The sequence below is a fragment of the Anas platyrhynchos genome, chromosome 20, assembly GCF_047663525.1.
Source record: "Anas platyrhynchos isolate ZD024472 breed Pekin duck chromosome 20, IASCAAS_PekinDuck_T2T, whole genome shotgun sequence".
NCBI lineage: Eukaryota > Metazoa > Chordata > Aves > Anseriformes > Anatidae > Anas > Anas platyrhynchos.
The window spans coordinates 8,092,688-8,119,629 of NC_092606.1; the positions used below are offsets into that span (position 1 = coordinate 8,092,688).

The window sequence follows — 26,942 nt, forward strand, 5'->3', positions numbered from 1 at the left end:
TTCATGGTTCTTCAACAAAACACTGTTGTTGACTATTGTGTTATGGTCTTAAGTTACTCTTTCATGGTACTGCTCTCTACATGCCAGTTTTCTGCAGTCTGGAATTGTAAGAAAAAATAAAAATTGCAGTCAGCATTAGTGAATTGGTTGCCCACTGAAAAGCTCAGCCTGCTGCAAGAGGGTTTTGTTTCTTCTTTGACTCTCAAAGAATGGTCAGAAACAATTATCCTTTGAGACAAGAGGTATAGCCTTGAAGCAGTGAACAGGTACAACAAAACTATCACTGCTTCAAAATGATTTTTTATTAGTTTCTATTTCAGATTATTTTTAAATCACTGATTTTTTTTTCAAGAGATCAAAGTACTATTACAATTAGTATTCTTCTTACATCACTTGAGCCTCCATTGAAAGATTTTCTTAAAGTCTCTCAATTTACTTTTATTTGAACTCCTGCATTTGTGTTTTTATTCTCTCCTCTGTCACTGCTAAAGAGGAAGATGACATTGCTCAGTTAGATACAGTTGATACAGTAATGTACAAGTAAAGTAAAAAGTCAGTACTGTCAGCTCCTTCTTTAGAGTCCTTTCTGAACCCAACCTGCAACATCTGCAAGGAGCTGTGTTTGCATTCAGTTCAGTCACTGAGGTCTCAGCTTGCTTAGGGAATGCTGCATCATATTCCAGCCTGCACAAAATCTATTTGGAGTGTCATTGCCACATCCTTGATCCATGTAAACTGAGAAGAGGTTCTGAGAAGAAGTTCTTGTCTCCCATGTGACTGACACACTTCTTTTTTATTTATTTTAGAAAGCTTTGGTTTTAGGTGGAAGCAATACTGCATCAACCAGCAACAAGCAGGAAGGTGAAAAGTTTGGCAGAGCAGAGCTCTGTAGTGGTGTGCTCCCCTGAGAGCAGACATACAGTGTACTACTATGAATGTGCTTTGGGTTAGATCTGTTGAATTCTAAATGTTACTAATTGTTTTGTTAGAAAAACGATGGAATTTAGATGAATTTGTGGACGTCTGCTCATTCAGTGGCAATCTTATCTGAGTTTTGTTCCGTTCTGCTGAAAATCCGTGGGTTCAGTGTATCACTGATACTACATTGACTTAAGGATGCCATAGATAACAACAGAAATTTCTCTTTTTGTATTGTTTCCTGTGTGAGCTGATAGACTTTCTGATACTGTGGCTGCATTTGCTAATGCATGTTCTTATTCTGCCGTGAAAATGACTTTTCGTTCTCCCTATATGGCACCGCTAGGCAGAGCAGAGCTAGGAATTTATTTATCCTGCAGCCTGTGGAGACAAAGACAAAGGAAGATGCCGACTGAATGATAAGGACTTTCTTCCTTTGTGGATCATACATCAAGATGCATTGCATGTAGCAAGCTTTGTGCCCCTTATTCAGCTGTAAACATAAGGTATATACCGGCTGACTGCAATCAGAACGTGCACGTAGGGAAGTGCTGTAGCTGCCTTGCTTACAGTTCTCTGGCTAAGTAGGAGGCTGTAATGGAGTGTCCCTAATGAAATAGCTGTTTACCATCTGTGAGGTACTGGTACTCTATATTTTAGGCTTTTGGCAGCTAAAAGCATAAAAGCTGCTGGAACTGGAAGCTAATATTGGGCTTGGGAAGGCTACCAACATGTCCCTGTCTTTGTTTGGAAGTGCCCTGGGAGGTACAGAAGTGTTTACCAGCTTGTCTCTTCCATCTGCTTTTTTAGCTGACAGCTCTGTCACATAGTCTGCAGGAGGATCTCTAAAACCTCCAGAGACAGCATGACAGGGCTTGCAAATCATATTTGTGGGGGCACCCTGCTTATCTATCAAGGCATCTGGACTGGCATGTCCTAGGAGATGACAGTGCAGAGGATGTCATCTGCATTGTTGATGTGGTGTGAGCAGCTGGGCAGTTACTGTGGACAGGCTGCTTCAAAGCCCAGGTTTGTGGGAGTGTTCAGTTTATTTTCCTAGAGAAGCCTACAGTGCGTTGAGCTTTTGCATGCTGTTTCCATTGAGCAGAAGAACCTCAATAATAGCAGTCAGAGTCTGTGGGAGCCCAGTAACTATAGGAAGCTTCTGTCCTTCTTGCCCATTTTTCTTGTTATGGATTTGTTCCATAGGTACAGGAATGAGAGATTTAATGCATGCTGCAAGAAAGTGGTGCAGGGCACTGAGAGTGTGAAAGTGCATTTATATTCTCTGGTGCCTGCAATGCCCACAATATGTTAAGTACATAACAATATTTGATTTGCATTGCTTAAACACAACCTATCATTATCAATAAAAGAAAAGAAAACTGAGTCTAGGGCAGTTGGCAGGATAACCAAGAACAGTCAAACTCCTGTCTAGCTCTGTCATAGCAAGTTCTATTTCCCAACCTAGAGTTTTCTACTGGAATTTGTTTCTCTCTCTCACTCGGAGAGTGAGACTTATATATTTGATACTCTTATTCTCACAAGTGTAATTAACCTTGGTTTCTTGGACAATGTTCCTTCCTTACCTTCCAGTTTTAATTTCCATTAATGCAGTTCCTTGTACTCACCCTAAAGATGTGGCATTGATATTGCTATTGGTATTGATATTTCCTTATCTAATATTGTGAGATCACCTTGTACATGAAGAGTGATAATATAACTCCAAGTTAAATGTGGGAGCAGGATCTTTTTCTTCTGTGCCCAACCTGTTGTCATGCATGTTAGTGTTTCTTTGAAGGCAGCTATAAAGCCACAATAACTTATATACCTTGTGTTTGCCTCTTGGCCAAACACATCGCCTTATTAATTAGTGTTTGAGATGTCTAAGTGATGCTCCAATCAATTTCCCACAAACAAACACGCAAACAAAACAAAAAACAAACCAGGGGAGTGGAGGAGTGGGGGAATATTAAGTGTTCTGTCTCTGATATGAGCAATTGGTTGGAAAACAAATGTATCAAGGTTTAAAATTGCCTCTGCCTCATTCTGACTGTGAATGCTTCTCCTTTAAGTGTGTAATAATGTAAATGCATTACTGAGAGAGACACAAACAAATTATATAGAATCATGCTGTACTTCAGGCATTGTTGATCTTCTTCAGTAGTGCAGACATAAAGCTCCAATTACCCCAAAATTACTATATTTCATCTTAAAATTGGTTATAATCTATGTGATGCTTTGCTGTGTTCTGTACCCGTACCATCTTCTTCCACTTGTTATTTAAACTGCGTGCACTCGAAAGCACAATCATTTTGAGGTATGGTTATTAGAGTAGCTATATCTCAGGTGCTGGCCAGTTACAAGCAGCAAACTTCTGCTATCAAATCTGTCATCAAACCACCATCAGCCACCTTCTGGTCCCTCCCTGAGTCTCCACACACTCTGCAAGGTCTCAGCTGACATCTCTATAGCCCTGGCAGCTCGTTCTGGTACCCCAGTTTCCCAGCAGTCTAGAGCAGACCTGCTGACACAGTATTACGAGAGATTTTCTCAGAGGCTGTCACTGCTGAACCTCCTTACAAGTAAATTGGTACTAGTAAATTGGTACGACTGCAGGGGTTACTGGCTGGAGTTTTCTGTTAGTGGCATGGCCAAGTGAGTCTGTACAAGGTGCTGTGAGTCTGTGAATAGAGGCAGGGGAGTAATATTTTTCATGCTTTATTGTCATTCCCTCTTTTGCGTTGCTTTCTTGACCATCTTCTTCCTAAATAAAACATCCAGTGTACTGTATTGCTCAGAAAAACCTCTCTGTCTCCAAACAGTGTTTGAATATGAAATATAAATAAATGAATATACCCATCTCTCTAGGTAGCTGCCCATTTTTGAGATTTGTTCTGTTAATACTCATTCTCTTGTGGGTTGTGTTTTATTTCAGTATGTCGTGACACCGAGGCGGCAGTCTACAGCTATTGCCCTGCAGATTTTGGTGAGCCATTTGCTGGGAGATGCAGGCAGCCCATATCTTGTTGGGGCTGTAAGTGAATTCTCTGCTTATCTGAGTTTTCTTTAGGGTAAAACCTTTAGAAACTGAAAGACAGACACACAGAAATCTAGGCACTTCCTGGTCCAAAGCTTAGAAATTACTGAAGTTGGTAGCCTTGAATAACCTTGATTCTGGAATCCAGGGGGACATTTTTGTAAACGTTTTTACTTGCATGCAACTTCTGTTCCTGTGACACTGCAGGTATGTAGAATATACTCCTATCTCTATATAGATATGAGTCGTTTCCTGCAGTGTGTAGAAATTAATTTTGATTTAAAATTTGAAAATTAATAAATTTTGAAGGCATACATTTTTGCAAAGACAGTGTCATCTCTTTTACCCACTGTTCTTTGCCATCTTTGAGGTACAGGCGGAACTGAGGCTTCCTGCTGAATGTTCTGCTGCATCCTGCTAGTAACTATGCACAGAATACTTCTTTTGCAATACCTTGCATGCAGTTGCCTAAAATAGCAGCTAATTGAAAAGCGTAAGACAAAAAAAGTTTGTCATGGTATATCCAGGTGAGATTATCCTCAAGTAACCTTGCACCTTTACAAAGAACAGAGATGATGAATCCAGGAATAGAACTGTTGTATATCCACGTGGGGTGCAATGAGCACTACATTGTGTTCTGGAAGGCTTCTGTGAACCAGTATACCAACACTGCCCATATCTGCTGTTGATTAAACACCGTATCTTCTGTATTCAGGTCTGGCTATTGTTTGCTGACCTATTTCAACTAACCCTTTAGCTTATAAACTGTCTGGAGAATCTTTGAATAGTCTTTTTCAGGGTCTGTGTTTCTTCCCTTTGCACTCTAGAGATTTATTTTCTGAATGTTTTTAAATTAAATGCGTTAGGTTTGTATTTTGGCTGTTATGTTTACTGTAGTCCCTAGGTGCCCATTTAGAGTTGATCTTGCTCTTATCTCCTTAAACTGTCATAAATAATCATATTCAACCCAGAAAGGTTGAAGAGTCTCATATTTGTGTATTTTAAAACACGAAGCATATTGTAATCAAGGACATATGTGAGAATAGCAATGACTGCATTCAGCATTCATCTTTTTGTTTGTACTAAGAAGAGTTTTTAAGTTCGTAGGTTAAGTATTGAACCTTATGGGTTTCTTGAAATCAGCTTTTCTTTCTGTCTGCAAAACTAAAATTCCGGTATGTCACATATAGCTTTAACAACCTCATCGTCTAGCCAGTGCAAAAAGCAGCTGTCTGGTATCTTCTTCCCAGTTCCTCAGATTGTCATTCCATGACTCCTCAAATGCCTTTTGGCTCAAAACCAGACTCCACTCTTGTCTCTGAAATCAATTTCCAGCTCTTCCCTTTTTAATGTGTGTTGCTGCTCGTGGCAGCATTTTTGCCAAATTTTTTTTGCCAGTTTCTATTTGTTTGATTCTGATTAAGGATGGATAAAGTAATCAAACAGCACCAAGAAATGATAAAGGTCATTGCCAAAGGTTTGTCCTGTGCTGGCTTTCTGGAGATGGGCTAGAAAATGGTAAAATGAGTTAATGTTTACCAGTCATGATAAACACAGGTTGCAGTATTTTGTGTTCTTGTGACTGGAGGCAGTAATAATATAGAAGAACAATATTCCCCAACCAAATGGAAATGGAACAGCAGTGCAATAGGTGTATTGGGGTTAACAAACCAAGGTAGCAAGCTTTTCATCCCTACCTGCTCAGTTTCATTCTATTCAAGGGCCACAGTGTAAAAAGCCTGCTTAAATCAAGAGAGAAGCATGGTGTTATCCCACATTAATGACAGCATTGTTCATTCCCTAGATCTCCAGTGTTATTCAGGCCAACAACAATCACTCAGTCCAGTGGAGTTTCAGGAGCCTGCAGTACAGCTTCATCATCTGTGTTTTTGTTGGTGTCATTGGAGGAGGTTTTTTCCTGCTGACATCTTTCTACGTTGAAGATGATCGTAAGGAAGCAGAGAAGCATTAAGGTTTCTACGTATCTTTTAAACCTTTATCTTATAACTTTCCTGTTTTTATGCCAGCCATGATATTGACTCTGTAAAGTTAAAACACAAATGTACATGTTGTGGTAATAATACAATAGTTTCTATAAATAAAAGAAATGTAAAATCCCAGCAAGGCCTCAGATTAAACAGATCTTCCTTATTGAAAAAAATAGACTTTGCAGAACACACAATGGTCACAGAAGTGCAGTTACTGACCCCTTCAAAATATGAAGGTAATAAAATAGCTTTACTGCAGATAATGCATCTTCATGAAAGGTGTTTCCTTCTCTCCTCTGGTCTTTGGAGCCCACTCCCCTCTCCCCTGAAAGAAGTCATATACAAAGTGTATGACTTACAGAAATTCTGTTGAATTGGATGGAACACTGTCCTCAATCACCTAGATTCTTACAGCTTCCTTCTGCTTTGACTTGGTTTCCTAGGTACCAGAAATGAATGCTGTCTTTCAAGGGAAGATGAACTCCAGGGCAAGATTTGCAAAAAAGAATAAAATAATGTCCTTCTCTTTTTCTTTCCTTTCCTTTTTGCTTAATGAGATACAGCTACAGAAAAGGCCAAATAACAATTCCTCCATATGGCAGAAAATCCTGCGTACTGACTTTTTTGGATGCTTTTGACTGTGAGTCAAAAATTGCTGCTGAATTGGCATATGGCAGCCCTCCCTCAATCTGCAAAACGGGCATGAGTATTCTGTGGAGCTGGGGAGCTCCAGAAGGTAGAGTATAGAGCTGTCACAAGCATGACTGTCAACCTAAACAAGACTAGCATTTAAGGCAGAATGTCTTGTGGAGATTAGGAGGGAAGGCCTATGAATTCTCAGCAGGATAAGATTTGTCTATAGAATCTGGAAAATCTAGATAGTTCAAACAATGTTTTCATTTGTCGGAAATGACCAAGGGAAGGAGACTACCAAAGTCAATGCCAGGTCCAAGAGTGGAGGGTTGTGGTCAATCTATATGCATGTCATGCTTTTGGCAGGGATAGAGTTAATTTTCTTCACAGTAGCTGATACGGTGCTGTGGTTTGGATTTAGGATGATCAAAATGGTGTTGATAACACTGATGTTTTAGTTGTTACTGAGCAGTGCAGAGTAACTGCTCAAGAACTTTTCGGCTTCTCATTGTGCCCAGCAAGGAGTCTGGGGTTGTACAAGAAACTGGGAGGGGACAGAGCCAGGACAGCTGGCCCCAGCTGACCAAAGAAATATTCCATACCACATGGCATCATGCTGAACAATAAAACTGGGGGAGGTAGTCAAGGGCACTGCTGGTGCATCAGTCAGCTGGTCGTGAGCATTGTGTTGTGTATCACTTGTTTTTGTTTTTATTCTTTTCTAATTGTTTTGTTTGTTTGTTTGTCCCTCTTATCAACTGTCCTTATCTCAGCCCATGAGTTCTCATACTTTTACTTTTTTTGATTATCTCCCTGATCCCACTGTGAGGGCCTGAGTGAACAGCTGCGTGGTGCTTATCTGCCTGCCAGGTTAAACCACAATATAAGATGTTAATGGTCTCTTTATAATCCTTTGAGGCTCTCCAGTGCATCCTCAAGCTATGGGTAAGCATCTCCTCTCATGAGTGAACAGTGGCGGTTATAAAAACACTTAAATATAATTACCCATTTGAGGTCTGAAAGTGCATAGGACATTGGATGTGGTAACTATTGTCATAATATTATTCCAAGCACCCAATATGACATAATTAGTGTGGCCAACTTGCATTGTTTGTGGTGGTGTAGTTCCTGGCAACACCTTAAAGTCAAACCCTCAGTAAGTGAAGTATTGTGAATCTTACCTGATTCTCCCAGTATCATAAGGATCATGAATGATCCTAAATAATTAGAATCATAAAACACAAAATTCTTGTAATGACAGTGAATATTGACTGCCATTATCAATAGCATAATTCAACAACTGTGAGTTTCTCCCTCTCCTTCCTTTCCCCCCTCTCTTTTTCTGAAGTCTGTTCTGAAACCAGACTTAAACCCATATAGTCAAAATTGGCCAGAGCTTATTCCATTATGAGAAACAATTAAGTTTTCTGTGATACTCAGTTAGATTGTAGTAATTGTCTTTAAAATAAAAGTTGGTGTTCTTGAAGACTTAAAGATCTTTCTGGTTGCAAAAGGCTACCAAAGCCATTATAGCACTGCCTTTTTGGAAGTTTATGTGGTGCCAGAGAACCCATGTCCAGCAGAGGATTCTTAATATTGGATGTGGACACAACTTGCAAAGGTCGTAAGTGTTTGTCTTAACATTTTCTGTCTATTTTTAAGCTACCTGGGGGCAGTGTTTAGATTGAAATTTCTTGCTTATTTTTGGCAAACCTGGTGAAGTTTGCAGTAGTTGTCTTCCAGGTAGAGGGAGAAGAATTCTCTTGGCACAAATCCCGTTGTTCTTAAGAGAATTCCTCATTGTAGGATGAATTTAGGAGGTCTACAAACATTCTCTAAGGCCTTCTCAACTCACTGCACACTTGAGATTGGACTTGCAAGAGCCTGAGATTCATCTGGTATGCTGTTACTGTACCACGTGTGGTGTTTGAAGATATCCACTTGGCTCTAGCGAAATGCTAATTGGAAAAGTTGAATTCTGAGATGAGGTGGAAATGCAATATATTGTACAGTGAGTGGTATCTTCAGTAGATACCATTTACTGTCACATCACTTCATGCCCAGAAAGTGATGGAAGAGTTCAGTGACAAGTGCATGTCAGTATTTGAGGCTATAAAATTATTTTGATTTTGTTTAATTCTATGAAATTTGCTAGTAACAACTTAGTGCCAGATCCTTCCTTAGTATTTTATTAAAATTTCTCAGAAGCTGCGTATAAGCTTACTGCCATAAAGATTTGAATTGTGCTTCAAGTCTCTTGTACACAATAGGTAGATATTTATATTCTGTACAGCCTAATTATGAAATTGCTTGGGGATGTTGGTATTAGTTCATAATTTGGTTTTGGTAAAGAACTCAAGGTAACCTGATCCTGTGAAAGATGTTGAACTTGCATTTACAGAGCTCACATCAGTCACGGAACCATGATATTCTACCTCTGTGTTGCCATACTCTAGAACTAAAGTTTGCAATTGCTAAAATCATTGACAACTGCAAACCAGATGTCCCCAACACCACAGCTGATGCCTTGAAATTCAGGCAGACAGGCCAAGATCTTGAGAATAGTTTTTCCTTTTACTCAGCTATGGTAGGGTTTAAGCAGCTTGATAGTACTTCTTTATTGGCATCTTCATGATTTGCCCTGTAAACAGATGATTTATTAAATTAGATTATTAATTTTATTATTTATTAAATTCTTTAGAAAATATATTCATAAAATGTAGCTGGAACACTGCGGAGGCACACAGTTGACATATGAGCAAGAGACGCCACATGCTGTTCCGTGATGGTACGTGAAGTCCTTGACAAACTCATTCCAACTCCTACTCTCAGCTCCCTTGTGAAAGCACCTAGAAATGAGCAGGATCGCACTGACTAGTTCAGTTCCATCTTTCCAAATGCTTCTCGCTTTTCTCTGTAATGGAAAGGGAGAGGACTTTTAATTTTGTTAGGGCTTTTTTTCTGCATTTGAGCAAGCCTAACATCCAAGCCAAGAGGCTGGATGCTCTGAGCCAAGCCTGCCTCTCCCTGGCACTGCACTGTTCTCTGCCTTGCTGAGAACTGCTGACTCAGCGCCACTGCAAGGATGCAGTGATACTGTGAAACAGCCCTAGCAGGCTCTGCTTGATCCTGTGTCTTAAAAAATTATGTAATCTCTATGCTAGGATATCTAAAAGTAGTAGAATTTCTTAGTTTCTGCATGCCTTGAATTTGCTTCTTAGCAGGTGGCACCAAATTCTGCTCTAAGGGGTTAAGGCAACAGTTTCTTAGTGCTGGAGGGGGCTGTTGTGCAAAGTAGCTATTTAAAACGTTAAATTTTTGTATGCCATCAAAATCCTGTAGTAGAGAAAGTCACTGAGTCCTTTCACGCTGCCAGCTGAGGAACAAAATTTCTCTTTCGGTGTCAATTGAAATGCCAGTCGTTTCCTATGGTTCCAAGTGAGCAGAAGTAAGCAAAAACGAGCGGCTTAAAGAAGGTATTTAATTTACTGCTCTGACTTGATGGGGAAGAGCTGCTGCTGGAAGCTTCTGGTTATTGGGATAGCTCGTTCTGCAGTGTCCAAGCTGCTTGGAACCTGTGGCTCCTGCAGCAAACAAACGGCAAGTGAACAGGTTGGCAATTTCTGAACTGAGCGAGTATTTTCCGTAACTGTTTCTGTATTCTCATCCTACTTCTAACATTTCATCTTTTTTCTTTCCAATCAAAATAGTGGGTAAGAGGCACTTTGGAGCAGCGCCAAAAGGTGTGATTTTATAAGCACATTCAGGTAATGATTTTGATCTTTTCGTCTTCCTGCCCTGCCTCCATTCCCCAAAGAAGGGGCGGGTGATTGGTCTTCACCTTTAGCGCTCTTTATGTGGATATTTTTTAAAGAAGCTTTAGAATTCTGCTTGGCATAAAAAACGCCTTCAAAGTTGTGATTATTTCTAGCTTCTGCGAAATGCCTGTTAAGCCATCAAGTGGGCAGGGCATGTCTAAGATACAACAGTACCGTGGTGTGCAACTGCTGCTCCACAGGCTCGTTCCACCGGTGATACTGTGTGAGATTTCTATCAGCAGAGTTTTGATTTTCAAAGGCCTTTCATCTAACTTTTCCTCCCCGTTTCCTTCCCAAATAAGTAGCCAAGTGCTAAAGGGGTTTCACAGCACCTAAGAATTTTTTTCTGTGCTGTGGATGAAGGTGTGCAGATGGCAGACCATGGCTTTCCAGGCTACAGATTTATATATACTGTCTGAGCTGCTCACTTCTGAGAATATCTTGTGCTTTATTCCTCTTTGCCCTAATAACTTATGCAGCGGAATTGTCCTTTGCAAAATATTTTGCAGAATAGCTGTGATTCTTTATAATGCTACTGATGTAGCCATAGATGTCAAAAGCATCTTTCAGCTTTGAAGAAAAAGCTCGGAGTTGCTGCTGTCACTCTGAGCTACCCGTGCCTAGATAGGGTCTGTTAGGACTGTGCCAACCCTGATGGCTGTTTTACTAACTCGTTGCACTGAACAAGGCTTCATCACCTTCACAGGTGACGTGTGCCTGTACTCCATCACTGAAGAACCGGCTTTTCCCCCTTACTGTTCTGTTGCAGAAAAACTGGCTGAATTCTGTCTTGCTCTTCTCCCCTGCACTTGCCTTCCCTTCTGCTCCCTGTGTTCTTTAGTGAATAAAGATATTTTTTTTCTTAGCTGTAGGTACAGCACTTTCCCCTCATGTTAAAATGCAGATGTGATGTCTGTTGAAATAGGTTCTGAAGTAACTAAGAAACCCAGAAATCATCCGTTACCCTAAAACCTTTATGGCAATTTTTTTTTCTTCAGAGATCTTTCTGCTGTTTTGCAAACATTATTCATTCTTCCAGTCTCCTTCAAGTACTGGGTGCTCCTACCATGCCTGCAATGCCGTAAGTTACTGCTGTCGGTGAGGGTGGCCAACTTGGTCATGCCTTCCCCTAGGAGATGGAGGCAAGTCACCTGCTCCCTTCAGCTGGCAAAAAAAAGACACAATGAAAGACCAGTATCTTTGGGTCCTTGCCAATCTGTGCTGGCATTCAAGCAGCTGGAACTGGCTTTATTCCATTACAAGGCAGCCACAGGGTTCATCTCGGTTCTATAATTATCTTCATTGTAATCCAATAAGGCCTTGGAAAGGTTCTTAGAAAGCTTTTGTTTATGGGGGACGCAAAGGTCACAATGAAAAGAGTCTGATTCTAATGCTGTATAGCTGACCATAATTGTATTGCTCTCACTTTGTGTAATTTCGTGTTTGCATAACAGTGTTGTTATTAGCATGTAAATTGTCCACGTATTCTGCAGTAATGAAATGTCTGTAATTTTGAGAGATTAATGTGAGTGCTGTCAGACCACACTGCAGGATGGTCCTTTGTAAATGTGTACGGATTTGGAATGTGATTGAATCCCAGGGGGCTCAACCTTGCCAATGGAGCTAGGGCAAGGCTCAAGAAATGTACAGTGCCTCCAAAATCAGGATCCTATCCAATGAATAAATCTGTGCTGCACAGGACTCTACTCGTATTGTGGTACTAAGGTCTCACTTTATCTCCTTATATATTGTGCTGCTTTTTTTCCCTACAGTTAATATTTTCTGTATTGTTACGAAAAATGCTTTTAAGTGGAGTTGAAAGATAAATTCATGCATTCATGTATGCAAGTATAATTTTCTTTTCAGTACTTAATATGTTGGGCCGTAGGTTTGAAATTAATGTAAAAAGGATGAAGGTAACCATTTTGGAAAGTGCTGACTTCAAGCCAGCTATTAATTCCCACCATAATGTACCCCAGTGAGGGGCCTGATTCTTTTCTTCCTTCATTCCTCTCTTTTTCAAAGAGCCATGCATCCCTCTGTTCCTAATGAAGGCAGTCTGAAAGCCAAGAAAATCAGGCCCATTTGCTTAAAGACTTAATTATGTGATTAGGTGCCTAATATTGGACTCCTAATTTTTGAAATCTTGGTTGTAGGCATTCTTTTCGGGGATATCTCTGGCTGAAAGACAACAGAACTTAAATGCAGATCAGAGAGTACTTCTTGATCTTCAATCTGGTAGATGTTGCAATTGTTCTTCACAGCTTTTTGTTCTGAGAGTTTGTATTTTCAGTGAAAGAACTTGTTCCCTGTGTGTATCAACAACCCACTGCAGAGGAGATGTCACTGGAGCTGGCATGTCAGAGTGGGGAGCACACAGAACTCCCGGGTAAAAGAGAGCATCGGCTGAAAAAAGACACCTGATTTCCAGCTGGGAACATTTCCTCATGTGAACCAGGTGAGAAGATGTTTCTGCAACCCATTTGGATAACTCTGGATTCACCTGCTATTAGAATAAAATGCAGATTACAGCATAAAGGAGCAGCCTGCCCATCTCTGCCTTTTTAGGGGCGTTGCAAGACACCCTTGTAAGAGGGGTGTGTGGGTATGAGCAAGGAGGTGAAGAGGAGGGGTGATAAATGATAAATACTGGTTAAGCAATCTAGTTCTTTTTATAGGAAACTTATTAATCTGTTTATTTTGTTGTTGTTGTTTGCTTGTTTTTTAACCAGAATGACTAGAGGTGGTTCACCTAGAGGCTAGTTAATGGCAGCCAGATAGTGTTTAAGCAATACCGTATCCTAGAAAATGATGTTCATGATCCGACTTTTCCACAAAAGCTGGCGCAAGACAGGAGTCTCTGTAGTCCTCGCTCCAATTAATCTGGAAAACCCAGGATAATTCCATGGGATCTGCCTGGTAAGCTCTCAAGTAAGAGAACTGTTTTCCTTTGGCCTTCTGTTTGCATCCAAGTCATGGAAGACAGGACTGCTTGCCTCATCTGTTAAGTTGGGAGGCACGGATCCTAAAGCAAAATTCAGTTTGAGTTTTATCTTTGGAATTATTTTAATTGGGCATCAGATATGTGCATCTCCAACCTATTAACCTGGTCTCACTGTACAGTCTGATCCTCCTCTAATAGCGTGTGATTAAATGTGATTCATCGTCGTCTCTGCTAAGCGTGTGCAAGTGGGAGAACGTTGGGAGCGCAGCAGATGCAGTTATTTTCGTACCAGCTGCTTTCTCCTGTAAATTTAGTTTAGATTGTTAAACACTGTCATGTTGTCTTAGGAGGTCTGTGTCTCCTAATTTAGTGTGATGAGTAATGTTCTTTGCTGTACTCTACCAGCAGCACTCCTGGAAAGGGTGAGTCTGACAGAAGCAACAGGCCAGCACGGACATCAGTGACTTTGAAGGAAGGCAGTTCCTGCGTCTGGGGGAGAAGAAAACCCTCATGCTTACTGGGGCTGTGGAGACTTGCCATCTTCATTAAGGAATTTACATAATTTTTAAAAGGGGAATGTATGTGAGGAAAGGGGAAAGATTTGCACTTGCTGATGTTTTATAAGAAGTAAATGTTTGACCAGAAAAGAACAGCTTGTATAAGAGAGAGATCTCGTAGGGAGCTTGATGCTCCCTAGAGAAGATGTGGTGCCACGGCATGGGTCTGCCTAGAGAACTGGTTGTCCTGTTTGGGATCCCAGCAGTTCCAGAACAGACTTCTTTAACTACAAGTGCATTTAGCTTCTTGAGCACTGCAAAAACACCTTAAAACCAAGCTGAGCTGCCTTTTATAAAATGCCGATTTTAATTCCTGATGCGGGAAAATTCTGCCTTCTAATGATGCTGCAGGGGTGTGAGAAAAGGAACCAAATTCCTCCTTGTCACTGCCCTTAGTCTGTATTTCTAATGGCCCTGGAAAACCAGCATCAAAGCTTATTTGTCTTGAGGCAGCATTTAGGAGAGGGGCTGTGATAACCTGATTTCCAGTGCCTACCTATATATGTCAGATGTGTTGTATGTGCTAAAGGCAGAGGAGACTGGCAGATAGCAGTACGTTTGAGCTATTTGTATTTTCTTTGTATTTTCTTCCAGGATTTGCTCTGCCCTATCCTCCACTAGCCAAAGGCTGTAGCAGGGGATAACATTAGTGTGGAGTCTTCAGGTCTCTGTCCTGAGATGCCTCAGATTTCTGATGACAAGGTAAAGGTGTTTGACAAGAGCAAAGAGGAGATGAGTCTCTCACCCTACTGTAAGAACATATCTGATTTTTCTCTCTTCAGCCTTGGAGCCATGGCTATAAGAAACACATTACACTTTCCACGGAGTGCTGAGAGCCCCAAATGAAGCTGTCATCCACGTGGAGGTGAGACTCATCAGCAGACAAGGCTGGCCAGGCACCGGCACTCAGCAAGGACATGAGTCAGATGGAGAGAGGGCTGGCAGGCGTGCAGAGAGAGCGGTGCAGTAGGAGGCAGAAAGCAGCTGGCAGTGCAGGAGGGAGTAGTAATGGGAACGAACAGGAGGAGGAGGAGGAGGGAATACAAAAAGTCCTCATTCTTGCACAGATATTCAGCATCCTATTCAGCAAAAATAACATTAGGATTTCAAAGAAATATTCAAATAAATTTTGATCCTTTGAGGTATTTATTTTAATTCTTTAATAAAAGGAGACATATGTGCATTTCTCCCTCCAGCCCCAGCCTGTTTAATAGCATTACTTTTAGCTTCACCCCATTCTAAATCTTCCACGTGAAGTCTCAGCAGATCCAATCAGGTATATTTCATTGCTCAATGGTAGAGAGGAAATGAATTTTTCTGATGAGGGCAAAGCACAGTGAATAGCTTGATTCTCCTCCCCAATACCATTTGCAATCAGTTTTGTGCTGCAAATGAAGTCAATGTTTTCCTGGGTCAGAGGTGGCTAATTATTCACAGTACTTTCATTTCCAGCAGTAGAATCATCATATTTCTGTCAATCATCATTCTAACTATGTTGTGCTTGATTTACTTTGCGTTGCTCTTAGGTTTGCAAGTCTAGTGACTATCCAGACTTGTTCTCTTCTTTGTTGCATTCCCTCAGGCAGTAGTTCTTGTGGCTTCTGAAGGGACTAACAGAAGGACTCTGGCACCAGTGCTGCAGTTTTCTCCCACTTTATGAGGTCACGTCTGTTAAAAAAATGAAATGGGAAGGAGGAAAGAATTTAACGCTCAGTGTGTATCTATCAAAACAGTGTTACTTCACTAAAATGATTAATGTCATCTCTGTTTTGTTTAACAGCAACAGAATCCCAAAGGTGAGAGAAGTGTAAGAGTCATGGTACAGCTGGGGTTTGAACCTGACTGTGTTAATTCTCAGGCTAGTATTTTCCCTTCCAGTGCTTAATGCTTCCCTCTGATGAGTGTCCAGAGCTCAGATAGTTGCAGTGACCACAGAGGGGTTTACAGCATCCTTTGCGTTTATCCCTTGCAGTCTTACCCTTGCATTCAGAACACTTCCTAATGTAGATCAGCGGAGTAACTGAGCATCCCTGAACGTCCTCTGCAGCAAATTGACTGATGCACTGGTAGAGATGGAAACCCAAAGAAGCCATGATCCAGCCTTACCTTTTCTTGTAGTAGAAAGGTACTCTGTATACAGATCTGTTTAGAAAGATTTTAAGAGAGCTCCAGAGTAGATGCTAATAATTAAAATGCTAATTAAAAATGTTCCCAATGGTATTCAATAGTAGTGTTGTCAGGGCAGGTGAGATTTCAATTATCTTGCTATTGCTCTTTGAACTAGAAAAGTGCCCTGCAGTGAGTAAAGGTGGAGTACCTCAGCCATGGCTGCTTCACAGTGCTGAAGTGTTGGCTTTCCTCTGGACTTCTTCAGTTTCTCTTTTTCACATTAAAAAAATCCACAAGTTTCTTCCTATGATTCTGAATGTGCAAAATGGCCACTTTGAGAACCTCAGTGTCACAGGAGAGTGAACGACACCACATGGGTCTCCTGCCCAGAGAACCTCATGAGACCCTGTCACAATTTTCACTTGCTGTCTTTGCTCCAAACAGAACTGGTGACAAGACTGGGCTTCAGGGCTTTGAAATGTCAGCCACCACGGCAGGGGATGCGGGTCAGCAAAGGGCCAACAGGGCGCCTTCTTCAGGATCAGATCTTCACAGAGACTGAAGTAAAGCTTTGAAATGCTCAGCTCTTGGAGCCTAAAAGAGCAGGAAACAGGTGAGTTTTCTTAGAAGGGCTCAATGCTCTGCAGTTTTAATTGGCAGGAATTTAAACATGCTCAGTTCCATAACTTAAAGGTAGGAAACAACACAAAGGCAAGACTGTAACAAAAAGAAAGCTGAAGATGGAGGAGAGATGATAAGATTAGAGGCAGAAAGCAGGGATCCACAGAAAGGAGCAAAGAGGCTGCCAAATGTCTGATTAAAAGATGTACTCTAGGTAAGTAGAAAGTTACTGGCTTCCACGCAGGAATTCCAGGACAAAGACTTGATGGTCTCTGTCTCTGGAGCATAGTGATCTTCGTAACTAGGGGATGGGGAAGTTTTACCATTTGTAGTTAACTTGATCTTATGTTGTGAAGGGTGTGAGAGGGAAATCGGTATGCAAAGTTAAATTTTAGAAAAAATGAATTTTCTGTAGAGAAAAAGAATCCTGCTTTCATCCTTCCTGTGAGAGGGCATCTCTAGTGCCAGATGAAATGCCTTCTGAGTCAGCATCTCTTAATGGTGTAGCATGCAGCAGGTGGTGATGGAAGCTAATGATGATGTGTAGAAAAAGCATTCAGGAAGGTTCTGACAGATAAGGAAGAAATGTAAGAGTGGAATAAAGTGAACATATGCTAAACCCAAGTGCCTGAAGCTACTTTGATGTGAAACGACTCAGGCTAATGAAGCTTTTCAAGAAATAAATTTCCGTTAAATTGCACCTGGAATATTGCATTGAGTCTTCCTTAGATCAAAGTAATTTGCATTCCTGATATTTATATGTAACAGTGAAAAGGGTTGTAATTGCTATCCCAACGTTGTTTTACTTCACACCTTGCAGTAACCCTGGGCTGTGTTTGTCTTTTAGGAAGTATGATGTCAGTGATGCTCCTTTTTTATAAAATGTTGGTTTTGTTATTAGTGGCAAGTGAATCAGCAGCCGGTTTGCATACAGTTTAGGTCTGTTTATAAAATTGGGGTGTTCAATGTGTATCTGTTACTGGTGGCATTGTAATCTTATGTCTACATAAAACATTGCAATCCGGTGCTTGGCACTTAAGTACACAAAATACAGTTATAACAGCATAGTTAGACTCGAGCCAGTGGAATAGCTGGAGCAGTACGATAAATTTGAATGCCTTCACTCAAGACATAGCAAGTGTCAAATCTGTGTGTATCATACAAATGCCAATATTACCCAGAGAGGTGGTTCCTGCATGTTTGTGGCCACTTGCTCTGAAAAGGAGACAAAAGAGAGTGAAAGGGCTGCACTTGTGTGCTGCCTGGTACAAAAGGGTTCTTTAAAACTTTGCTGCTCAATCACAACAAAGCTGATGTGATTTACAGACTTCAGCCATAGTAGAAGAACAAAGAATCATGACAGGAGCATGAAATCCCAGGAAGATTATGATCACGAATCAAAGCTGTTTAAAATATTTGTCCTTGCACAACTGGCTTGTGAAATACTTGTTTCTTGTCCAGGTGGCTTTTGCAGATCTCAAAGAAGGGAACTTCCACCACCTCTCTGGGCAGCCTGTTCCAGTGGTCTGTCACCTGCACAGCACATGAGTGCTTCCTGGTGTGCAGATGGAACCTCCTGTGCTCCACTTTGTGCCCTTTGCCTCTTGTCCTGGCACAGGGCATCACTGAAAAGTGCCTGGCACCAGCGTCCTTGCACCCTGCCTTCAGGTGTTTACAAGCATTGATAAGGTCCCCCTTAAACCAGGCTGAAAGAATCATTTCCAAAGCTTTTTGGTGGGCTACAAGAAAATGATCCATGAAAAGAATGACTGTTACTTTGAACTTTCTTAGGGAACTGTCTTATTACAACATTAAGAGTAGTTTTATCCCTATACAATGTTTCTTGCATTATTTTTTTTTCCTAAAGTAAGTCAAGCTGGTCCCAGATGGAGGCAAAATATTAGTTTTTCACTGGTCTGATCTGATAAAATTACTCCTGTGTCTCCCTGGCAATTGAAGATGCTGTCAAAATGTCGGTGGAAGCAAGATTTTTTGTTAATATCTGCAAGAAATGCTGATGCACAGCAATGATGTAGTTTGAGACTAACATAGAATTGCGTTATATTGTCATGGTCTGGTTGGACAAGGTGCAAGATCCCACCTTAAATGAATCAATGAATCTGACGCATCAGAAGTATATAGATTTAACCTCTGGAAAGCGCTGCACAATCCCTAGGGGACTCTATGTAAATACACAGGGAGTGACTAGAGAAAAAAGGACGAAAGGTGAAGCTGGTGGTTGGACCTGAGAAAAACAATTTGAGGTTCCTGTAAATTGCTGAGGCCCTTTCATCAGCACTAAGTGACCTTTTAGATGGCTCCAAAGGTCCGTTTCCCATTCTAAAATCAGATTTACCTTTTCCCTTAAGTCTCTTCTTGCTTTCAGAAGGACTGAGTTGCAGTACAGATTGTAAAGCCTGTGGTCCACAAGCAGGAGTAGATTTTTCACGTGTTCTACTTAAATGTTAAGTTTTCCAAAAACCTTTTTATCTTCAGCTGAGACTCTTACACTTTTGGCCTGCAGTCCTACAGGATGGACACACTGTGCAGAGTAGCTTGGAAACTCTGGTCACTCTCATATTCATTTGGGGCAGGGGCAAGAACTGAGTCTTGAGTGTGGCTTCCAAACTGTTGGAGCTTGAGAGAAGCTCTTACTTGAGTCTGATATGGTGCTCAGAAGGGCCATCTGTCTTGTAACAGCAAGAGGGGCATAGGGAACACAGAAAAGTGTCTGTGGCCAGACACAGCTCCTGCTTTTAGAAAACCTAACCTAGTCAAAATCAGCTTTAGAAGTGTTTTTGTAAAGCTTCAGTGGCAACAAGCCCATTTCTGTATTGTGAGATAAAACAAATTAAAGGATAAAAGGAGAATATATATGTGTTTGATTTCTTTAAATATATATGTATAGTGACTTGGAGTAGAAAGGGAATTAGTTAAGTAGAAAGATGAAATATGAATGAAGATTTTCATGGAGTATGACCCAGCCTGTCAAGAGCAAACAGTCATGCAGCCAGGGAGATGTGCCAGCCCCGGCAGAGGGCATTCACTGAACACACCGGTTTAAAAAGTAACACCCTTGGTCTGGTCTGTGGTGAAAGGACTTGCACTGATAAGAGGCAAAGGAAAAATATATCCACCTGCTTTTAAAGAAAAGACAGAATGCTGCCTGTAAGGGGGTGAAACAGCTACACGCTCCCTTAAGGCTAAGGATGGCATTATTTTAAGATGAGTGTGTGAGCTCCTGCCTGTCTGCCTGTCCATCTCTCTCTTTCTCCAGGGCAGGAACCACTCACCTGTGTGACACAGTCCTGGGGGAGCTGCTGGCCCAGCACCGCTGGAGTGGGAACTCCAAATTTTGTGGTCTCCCGGCAGCTCCTACAGGAGACACGCTCGGGGCAGTGGTTCATTTATGACAATGCTACTCCTTAGAGCAGTGTTTTGAAATGCTGGTAGAGATCGTTGTTAAATATGTCATTTAATTACATTTCACCTCCAAAAGTTTTCATGAAAATTAATAATGCTACGTTGTGTAGGTACAGTAGAAACCAGAAGAGGGATGTTAAACTTCTAACATTCACACCCTAACAATATCAGAATCACAGTCTCTTTGACTTAATAAAAGAGTAGCAGGAATGAGTATCCAGCATCAATCTCTTTGCAGGAAATCTGCTGAAACCAGAACTGTGTTTTAAATAAGCTACGTATTTTACATACTTATAAACTACATCTTGGGCTATGTACTTTGCCTATATTTAGTATACCTTTGTTGATCAGTTTCTGTTGCACTTGCATCACTCCTATATTAAAATACTATAAAACAAACAATCTTGTCAAATACTGATTTGCTAATGTTTTATAAAGGTACAGGTGCCCAGACATCTTTTATCTTTTTTTCTTTTTTTTTTTTTTTCCCCTAGTTTAGAAGTCCTCAATATGTTACAGGTGAAAACACTGTGACTTCAATTATGCTGACTACACCTTTAATAGCAACCATATGTTCTCACTCATTTTAAACTAGACCGCTACCAGCTTACTTCAGTCTTGTCCTAAGTACAGGTAGTCCTTGAAATCTTATAAGAGCTCCTACAAGCCATCTTACCTCTTTTTTCTTTGTACATTTCCAGTAATGTTTAAAAAAAAAAAAAAAAAGTAGGTGGGAGGAAATGATAAATGCTTTAATGTAGCAACTGCTGTTAGTTCTGAGAAGTAATTCTGGTTTTTATCTTGCTCAGGATATTGCTAACCAGAGTATCCAGCAATGGGTATGTATTGGGATGCTCAAGACTGGTTTTATACATGCCGATAAAACCGAAGTATTAAGAGAAACTTGTGTATGTATAGAGAAATGAAAAGTCATATAGCTTCAAGTCTGTAGCTACCTGTATGAGAGAGAGGAAGTACAAGAAGTTATGGAATAAGGACTAGTCCTGTGAGGGAACTAAAAGAAAGCATCCTTCAGGAAATGTGTCTGTTCAGCTACAGCTAGGCTGCTGACAATAGAAGGGAACCTTAAGAATGATGGTAAGGGTTTTCATTTTTTTTTTTTTGTGAACTCTGTTTTGAGTGAGTTGACCTGTGACTATATAATCTTGAAGACAAATTCTGAAGATAAAATGTGAAGTCTTGTGTGTTTTGTCTGCCTTCCAAGTAGACAGGCTATCCAAATCCACCTTCTCACCACCTTTGTCTTTGCAGAGCCCTGTGCGAGTGCCTGCTGTGCTGATCTGCTCGTTCTGCCCCAAAGAAACCTGAGCTGTAGGTTATCTGATCCAAAGGGAAGGCTGCTCCCTGCTTCTTTATCCTGGTGGCACGTGCTGAGAGTTGGGTGTGTATTCCTTGCAGACAAAGCTAAATGTTGGCTCTGGGTACCCAAGCCCTAATATCATGAGAAGAGCTGCTCTCAGTGCTGAACGAAGAGGCCTACAAATGTGAACTCCAAGTAAGTGTGAAGAGAGAGCAGCTGTGTGTGTGTGCATATCGGGTCTCTGGTCTGCTGCGTGTCCTTTGTAAGACTTGGGTGTGAGCATTATCTTGGAGCACTTAATCTTTGCTAATGCCAGATTGCTTCCTATACTTTTTTTCTTAAATGCCATGTCTGCTTATAGCTTTAATTACCCTAGTTAAGCGTATCTGCAGTTTCATTAAACAGCCTTGTGGATTTCCCCATAAATGTATTTTTTTCCTGATATTCATCATTCTCATATTTTAATGTTGTCATACAACTCCTGTGTGTTAGCCTAAATATTTTCCCCATATACCTTTCAAATCCTTTTATTTTTCCCTTGATAACCAATCCTTCTAGTCCCTTTAATTATATTTACAGGTTGCGTATTTAGTTTGTCAATGCTGTTATAGAGCTGTCATAATTTTCCGTGGAAATCTTCCTTTGACTACAGCTATCAAAACAGCCTGCCAGTTTCCCATCTGCCAGGGAGCTTTCATGTCATATGTAGCTCATTGTCAATAGGTTGTGTTCAAGAATTAGGATATCGCCTGGAATCCTCGTTTGTCTGACAGCCCTGCCTTCTGTAACGGCTTGTTTAGCTTGTGCTGTAAGTGACACCGTCTAAATGAGACGACACAACTGAAGGCAGAGCCTGCTACAGACAATATAGCCACCCTTTCACTCTGCTTCCACCCCTTGGTACATTAAATTAAGGGCTGGTTGTGGTGTTTGTGAGGTCTCTTCTCATGTGATGTTTATGTTCGTGTGATTTACCAGGGAATTGTTCTGAGCCTATTATTCTGCTATGAAGTGTGCCCGTTCAGTTTTGCCTATCAGTGGCAGCAGGGTCCTGAAGGCCAGGTAATGAACAGAGTGACACCAGGATGCTGCCCAGCTCCACCAAGCTCTGGGTCGGCTGTGCAGCTGCAGGAGGAGGGTGGAGAAGCTGTGCAAGCTCTTTGGATGTACTTTTCCTTCCTGGAGCATAATAAAGTGGGTAGCATACGTACTGCTTTCTGCTGCCTAGATTGAGATGAAGTGGCAGAACAGGCTGAAGAAAGTAAGACAAAAAGGCTGAGGTATGACAGCTGATCTAGTTCTGTATGTCTTAACATGATAGCTTACACAGTGAGACTCTTCTTTCTCCAATAATGAACAATGGGTAACTGGAGACCGCTCTATTTTCTGCTTCATATTGAAAGAAGACCTGAAGTCAGATTTTCCACAACTGCCCCATGTCCCAGCTGGTCCAGGCTGCTCTGTATGTGCTATCATTTAACAACAGGAGGGAAGGAGGTGCTGCTGGCTGGGCAATTGTACTAGAATGCAGGATTGATGGATTTTTAAGACAAGCTAGTGAGTTTGTCTTGGTTTCTCACCTGTTGGAGAAAAGGTAACGCTTCCCATTCAGAGGTATTGCACCTGCCTGGAGTTTGCAAAGAGGTCTCATACGCTGCTTTAGTAGGAAAGACTTTGGTTATAAAGTCTTTTGGTTTATGTATTGTCCTCTCCAGATAAAATAACCAGAAATGGAATCCACTTCTGTTTCTTTTACAAACACACTACGTGAATATTCTACACATTGCTCAGTCTACTGGATGGAAAAATCATTTCAGGCCAGTGAGGAGGTCACTATACTATTTGCTAGGCCTCTCCTTTCCTATTTATCTCTCCCTTACTGTCTTTAATCTTTACTTAGTGCTAGTTGCAGTAAACCCAGAGTTCCCCTAAAATTTATTCCAGGTAAATGTTGAAAAGTGACTTTTTTTTTTTTGTCAATTGTGTGGGTTTAAATAAAAGGACTAAAAATCTTTGCCACTACCAGGCAGTCAATATGGGTAGTAGAGTTTTTGCTGGCAGGTAGGGCATGTAAAGCCATTAGACTCTGTTCCAAACTGTCACCACGCTGCTGCTCATCCCCTTTGTGTTTGTAGCAATAATCCCTGCAGTGAGCCCCAGCAGGGTGAAGTCTTATTTACAGAAGTGTACCTGGCACTGAAAGATACCTAATGCAGGGTGATGCCTTGGGACACCACCAGTAAAAGGGTAAGAGCAGTGAATTAAGTTACTTTTGCAGTCTTCCTTTAATGTTAGATTGATTTTTTTTTTTTTTTCCTTTTTAAAAGAGCACAAATAAAATGTCCCAGATTTTGGTTGAAAGGAGAAGCTGTTCCATGTCATACATAAGCTTTTACTGATAAAAAGATCAAATGAGAATTAGATTAACCCTTGATTTAACTTTGTAATCATAAAATCTCTCTGAAAGATTGTGGTAGAGCTTCCTTTTCTTTGACTTGTTTGCTCTGCAGCAACTTCTTTACACACTAAGTCAGTCGTGCTGCTGCAGGATTGGACTAATTGCAGTGCTCCTTTATTTAAAGGATTTTGCTCACCAGGGAATGAGATCACATGAAAGAATGAAAGAGAACTGAGTAATATCTAGAGCACTCGTGTGTAATACCTGTTACTGCCTACTGACATGTCCAGGCAATTCCATTGGTTGACATCAGCTTTAAATGTTGTTTTCTGGCAAACATCTCAGTCACTCTTTTTTTTTTTTAAAAAAAAAGCTAAAAATAAAAAAATTTGGCCTCAGTGTTATGACGTCTTCTCCATTACCCCAAGTATGTGCCAGGTGTGCTCAATAGTGTGGCATATGCAACATTGAGCTCTCTGGAAAATGACCTTTAAAGGATGTCTAATTGTAATCCCTCTGGATTTTGGGAATAACCTATTTTTCCCTGTCACCTCTGGAAAACTGGAGAAGTTTTATCAATCTAGGGTTGCTGTTGATTTCTCTTGCTAGCAGTGATGATTGGCTTCAGTTTCATGGAAGAACTGGGCTAAGAGATACAGCCTCTTGCTGAACCTGGACTCGTAGCACATCCTGAGCTGGAAGGGATCTGCAAGGATCATTGAGTATTGGGTCAAGTGTCCTGGATCTCTGACTTGCAATGTGCTGGAACAGCCTGAAACTCCTGAACTGCCTTCCTGTGAGTCTGTGCTTGTGAACGTGGGGGTGTGTGATGTATGAGATTGAGATATTGAACGTCAGGACACTTCTCTAGCCGAGCTCCTCTCTTTGGATGCTTCTTGCTCACCAGCAGCTGGTACTTCATGTTCCATGCTGTTGGCCTGAGGCACGTACCAAGGTCCTGTGCTCATCATGTGCAGGTTGTTTTCAGAGGGCGTCAGACAGACCCCTCTCCTGATGGGAACAGAATAAAATATAAATGAAGCAGAGAGCCCAGCAGGAAGAAGGCTGAAAGCTCGGGATGTACCAATGTGCTTTGGAGGGCTGCCTGCTGACTAACAAACACAGTCAGGCCTGCTCGCTGCTTCTCCAGAGCACTGAGTGTTTAAATCTTCAAGGATATTTAAAGAACAAAAACAGAAATACCTCCTGTTCCTCCTGACGTGCTTATCAGAGCCTGCCTCTGCCCTCTCCTCTGCAGCAGAAGCTGTGCTGCCAGGACTGCACGGCACTGATGTCAGCTCTCTTGGTATCTCACTGCCAGCCAGCAAACAAACCTCTGCTCTATGCCCCTGTCATACGTCTGGCCTTGCTAACACGGGAAAGATGTGGTGTGGTACAAGTTAAATACATCATTTGGGTGTGATATGGTATCTGCTGCAAGTGTTCAATAGCCAAGAACGTGAAGGTTGGTGTTTCATCACTACAACACCTGAGGGGCTTAGGGGTGTGTGCTGGCCGTGGGCTGAGGTATTGTCATGGACGGATACGGTGCTAGATCAGTCTGGATTGCTAGACAAACAGGTGCCTGTGCTAAGATTGTGAAATAAAGCTCCTTTCAGCCTGGGAGATGGGAGCGACCGCCCTGAGAGAGAGAAAAGTCCTTCGAGTACCTGGCAGCGCGCTGGCACACGCAGTCAGCAGAACCAAATTGAAGAGGTCAGGGAAAGTGCGGGGAAGTCTTATTTATCTGGTCAGGCATGCGCCCAAAACTCGTCATGCTTTTGCCTGCTCAGCAGTACAAATCTAGGAGCAAAATGCATCAGAGACATCAGATGCCCTTCATCGAATTTACCGGATAAAAGAATACGGTGAGCGGAAAGCTGCTTCGCATGTGTGCTGTTTTTTTGTCACTCCAATTGCAGTAGAAATAGAAGTGCCTACTTTTAAACTGTTTTCTATTGTTGATGGAGTAGGGTTTTTGCCTTCCTCGAGCCTTAATTCTAGTGATGAAACAGTCCTGCTGCCAGCACCGGTGTCTGTTCTCTCTCTGCAAACTCAGGCATGTCAGCAAGCAGTTCTGCAGCAGTGCAGATGATGCTGCACCAACAGAGAGAAAACCTTCCTCTAACTGGTACCAAATGCTGACTGAGCAAGCTTATAGCGTTTAGCTGCTATTGAAACGTGTGGAGAAAACAAAGAACCTGTTCCTTTACTGTCTCTATTCCGCTTTCTGCCCCACAGAGAAAACCATCCCACAAATTGCCCGCTGCTGCTCTGTAGGTACTTGCATGTTCCAAACTGGCAGACCCACGCGTGCCTCAGACCTAATTAAGATGTCTCCCAAAGCAGAGGAAGGAATGTGTATTTCAGTGCTGGTAAATACAATTTGGAGTTGCATTCCTTAAGGCATTCTACATTTGAGTTACTGTTCCTACTTTCATTATCCCACGTCAGACTTCTGCTTCACTGGGGTGACATTGCTAACCTTTTGGCAGGGATCTGAGTAATCACTGGCAGCAGCGGGCACAGACCCTTACAGGTGCATGGATTGCAACTGCATGCACCTTATTTCCTCTGTAAATCAGGCAAAAAGAATTCCTCCTTAGAAACAGTTTAAAAAAAAAAAAAGGTGTTGGAGTCACATCATTAGTAGCAGTGTGGTGAGTAGACTTTTAAAACTGAGCATTTTTTCAGTGACTTAATTTCACCATTATTCTGGCGAGTATTTTAGCCACAACAGTCTGGCAAGGTTCTGCCTTTCCTGTTGCAGCTGAAATGTGTCAGACGAGCTTATTCATGCTAACGACAGCCATCCGTCTTCTCTCCAAGTGCCCTCCTTGCACAGTTTTAAATTAAATCCCTGAAAAAAGCCTTTCTCTCCTCAGTATCAAAGGCCTGACCATCTCTATTTTTACTTTAACCTTGTTTTTCATTCTCGAGGAATATGGATGCATCTTTCTTTTCTTTTTGCTTTAGGGAGTTTTGACGGTTTTGACCTATAAATGGCAAGGGCAATAAAAGTTTGATCTTTCATTTCAAAGCTCTACCCATTACTTCCTGTTTTCCATTCATACAGCGAAGCATCCTTTCTTACACATCTGGCCTCACCTGACAGTGAGGCAGAACAGCTTTTGTGCTCCTTTAATTTCTTTGGTTTTGATTTTCTCTGGCT

At 41.4% G+C, this 26,942-nt stretch overlaps 1 protein-coding gene across 2 annotated transcripts in view; it reads left to right on the forward strand.

Annotated features, from left to right (window-relative positions):
- Window positions 1-26,175, forward strand: part of SPNS3 (SPNS lysolipid transporter 3, sphingosine-1-phosphate (putative)) — a 64,051-nt gene extending 37,876 nt beyond the window's left edge. The window contains exons 15-22 of one of the 2 annotated variants that reach the window (XM_027445987.3): window positions 3,857-3,955; window positions 5,763-12,855; window positions 13,130-13,316; window positions 13,747-14,600; window positions 14,681-16,620; window positions 21,324-21,383; window positions 21,471-21,567; window positions 22,351-26,175. In XM_027445987.3, coding sequence (XP_027301788.2) covers window positions 3,857-3,955; window positions 5,763-5,930 — 267 coding nt within the window. In that variant the 3' untranslated portion in view covers window positions 5,931-12,855; window positions 13,130-13,316; window positions 13,747-14,600; ... (2 more) ...; window positions 21,471-21,567; window positions 22,351-26,175. Of the gene's footprint in view, window positions 1-3,856; window positions 3,956-5,762; window positions 12,856-13,129; window positions 13,317-13,746; window positions 14,601-14,680; window positions 16,621-21,323; window positions 21,384-21,470; window positions 21,568-22,350 lie in introns of those variants that run through there. The other variant, XM_072026250.1, reaches the window with a different exon arrangement.
- The last annotated feature ends 767 nt before the right edge of the window (window positions 26,176-26,942 follow it).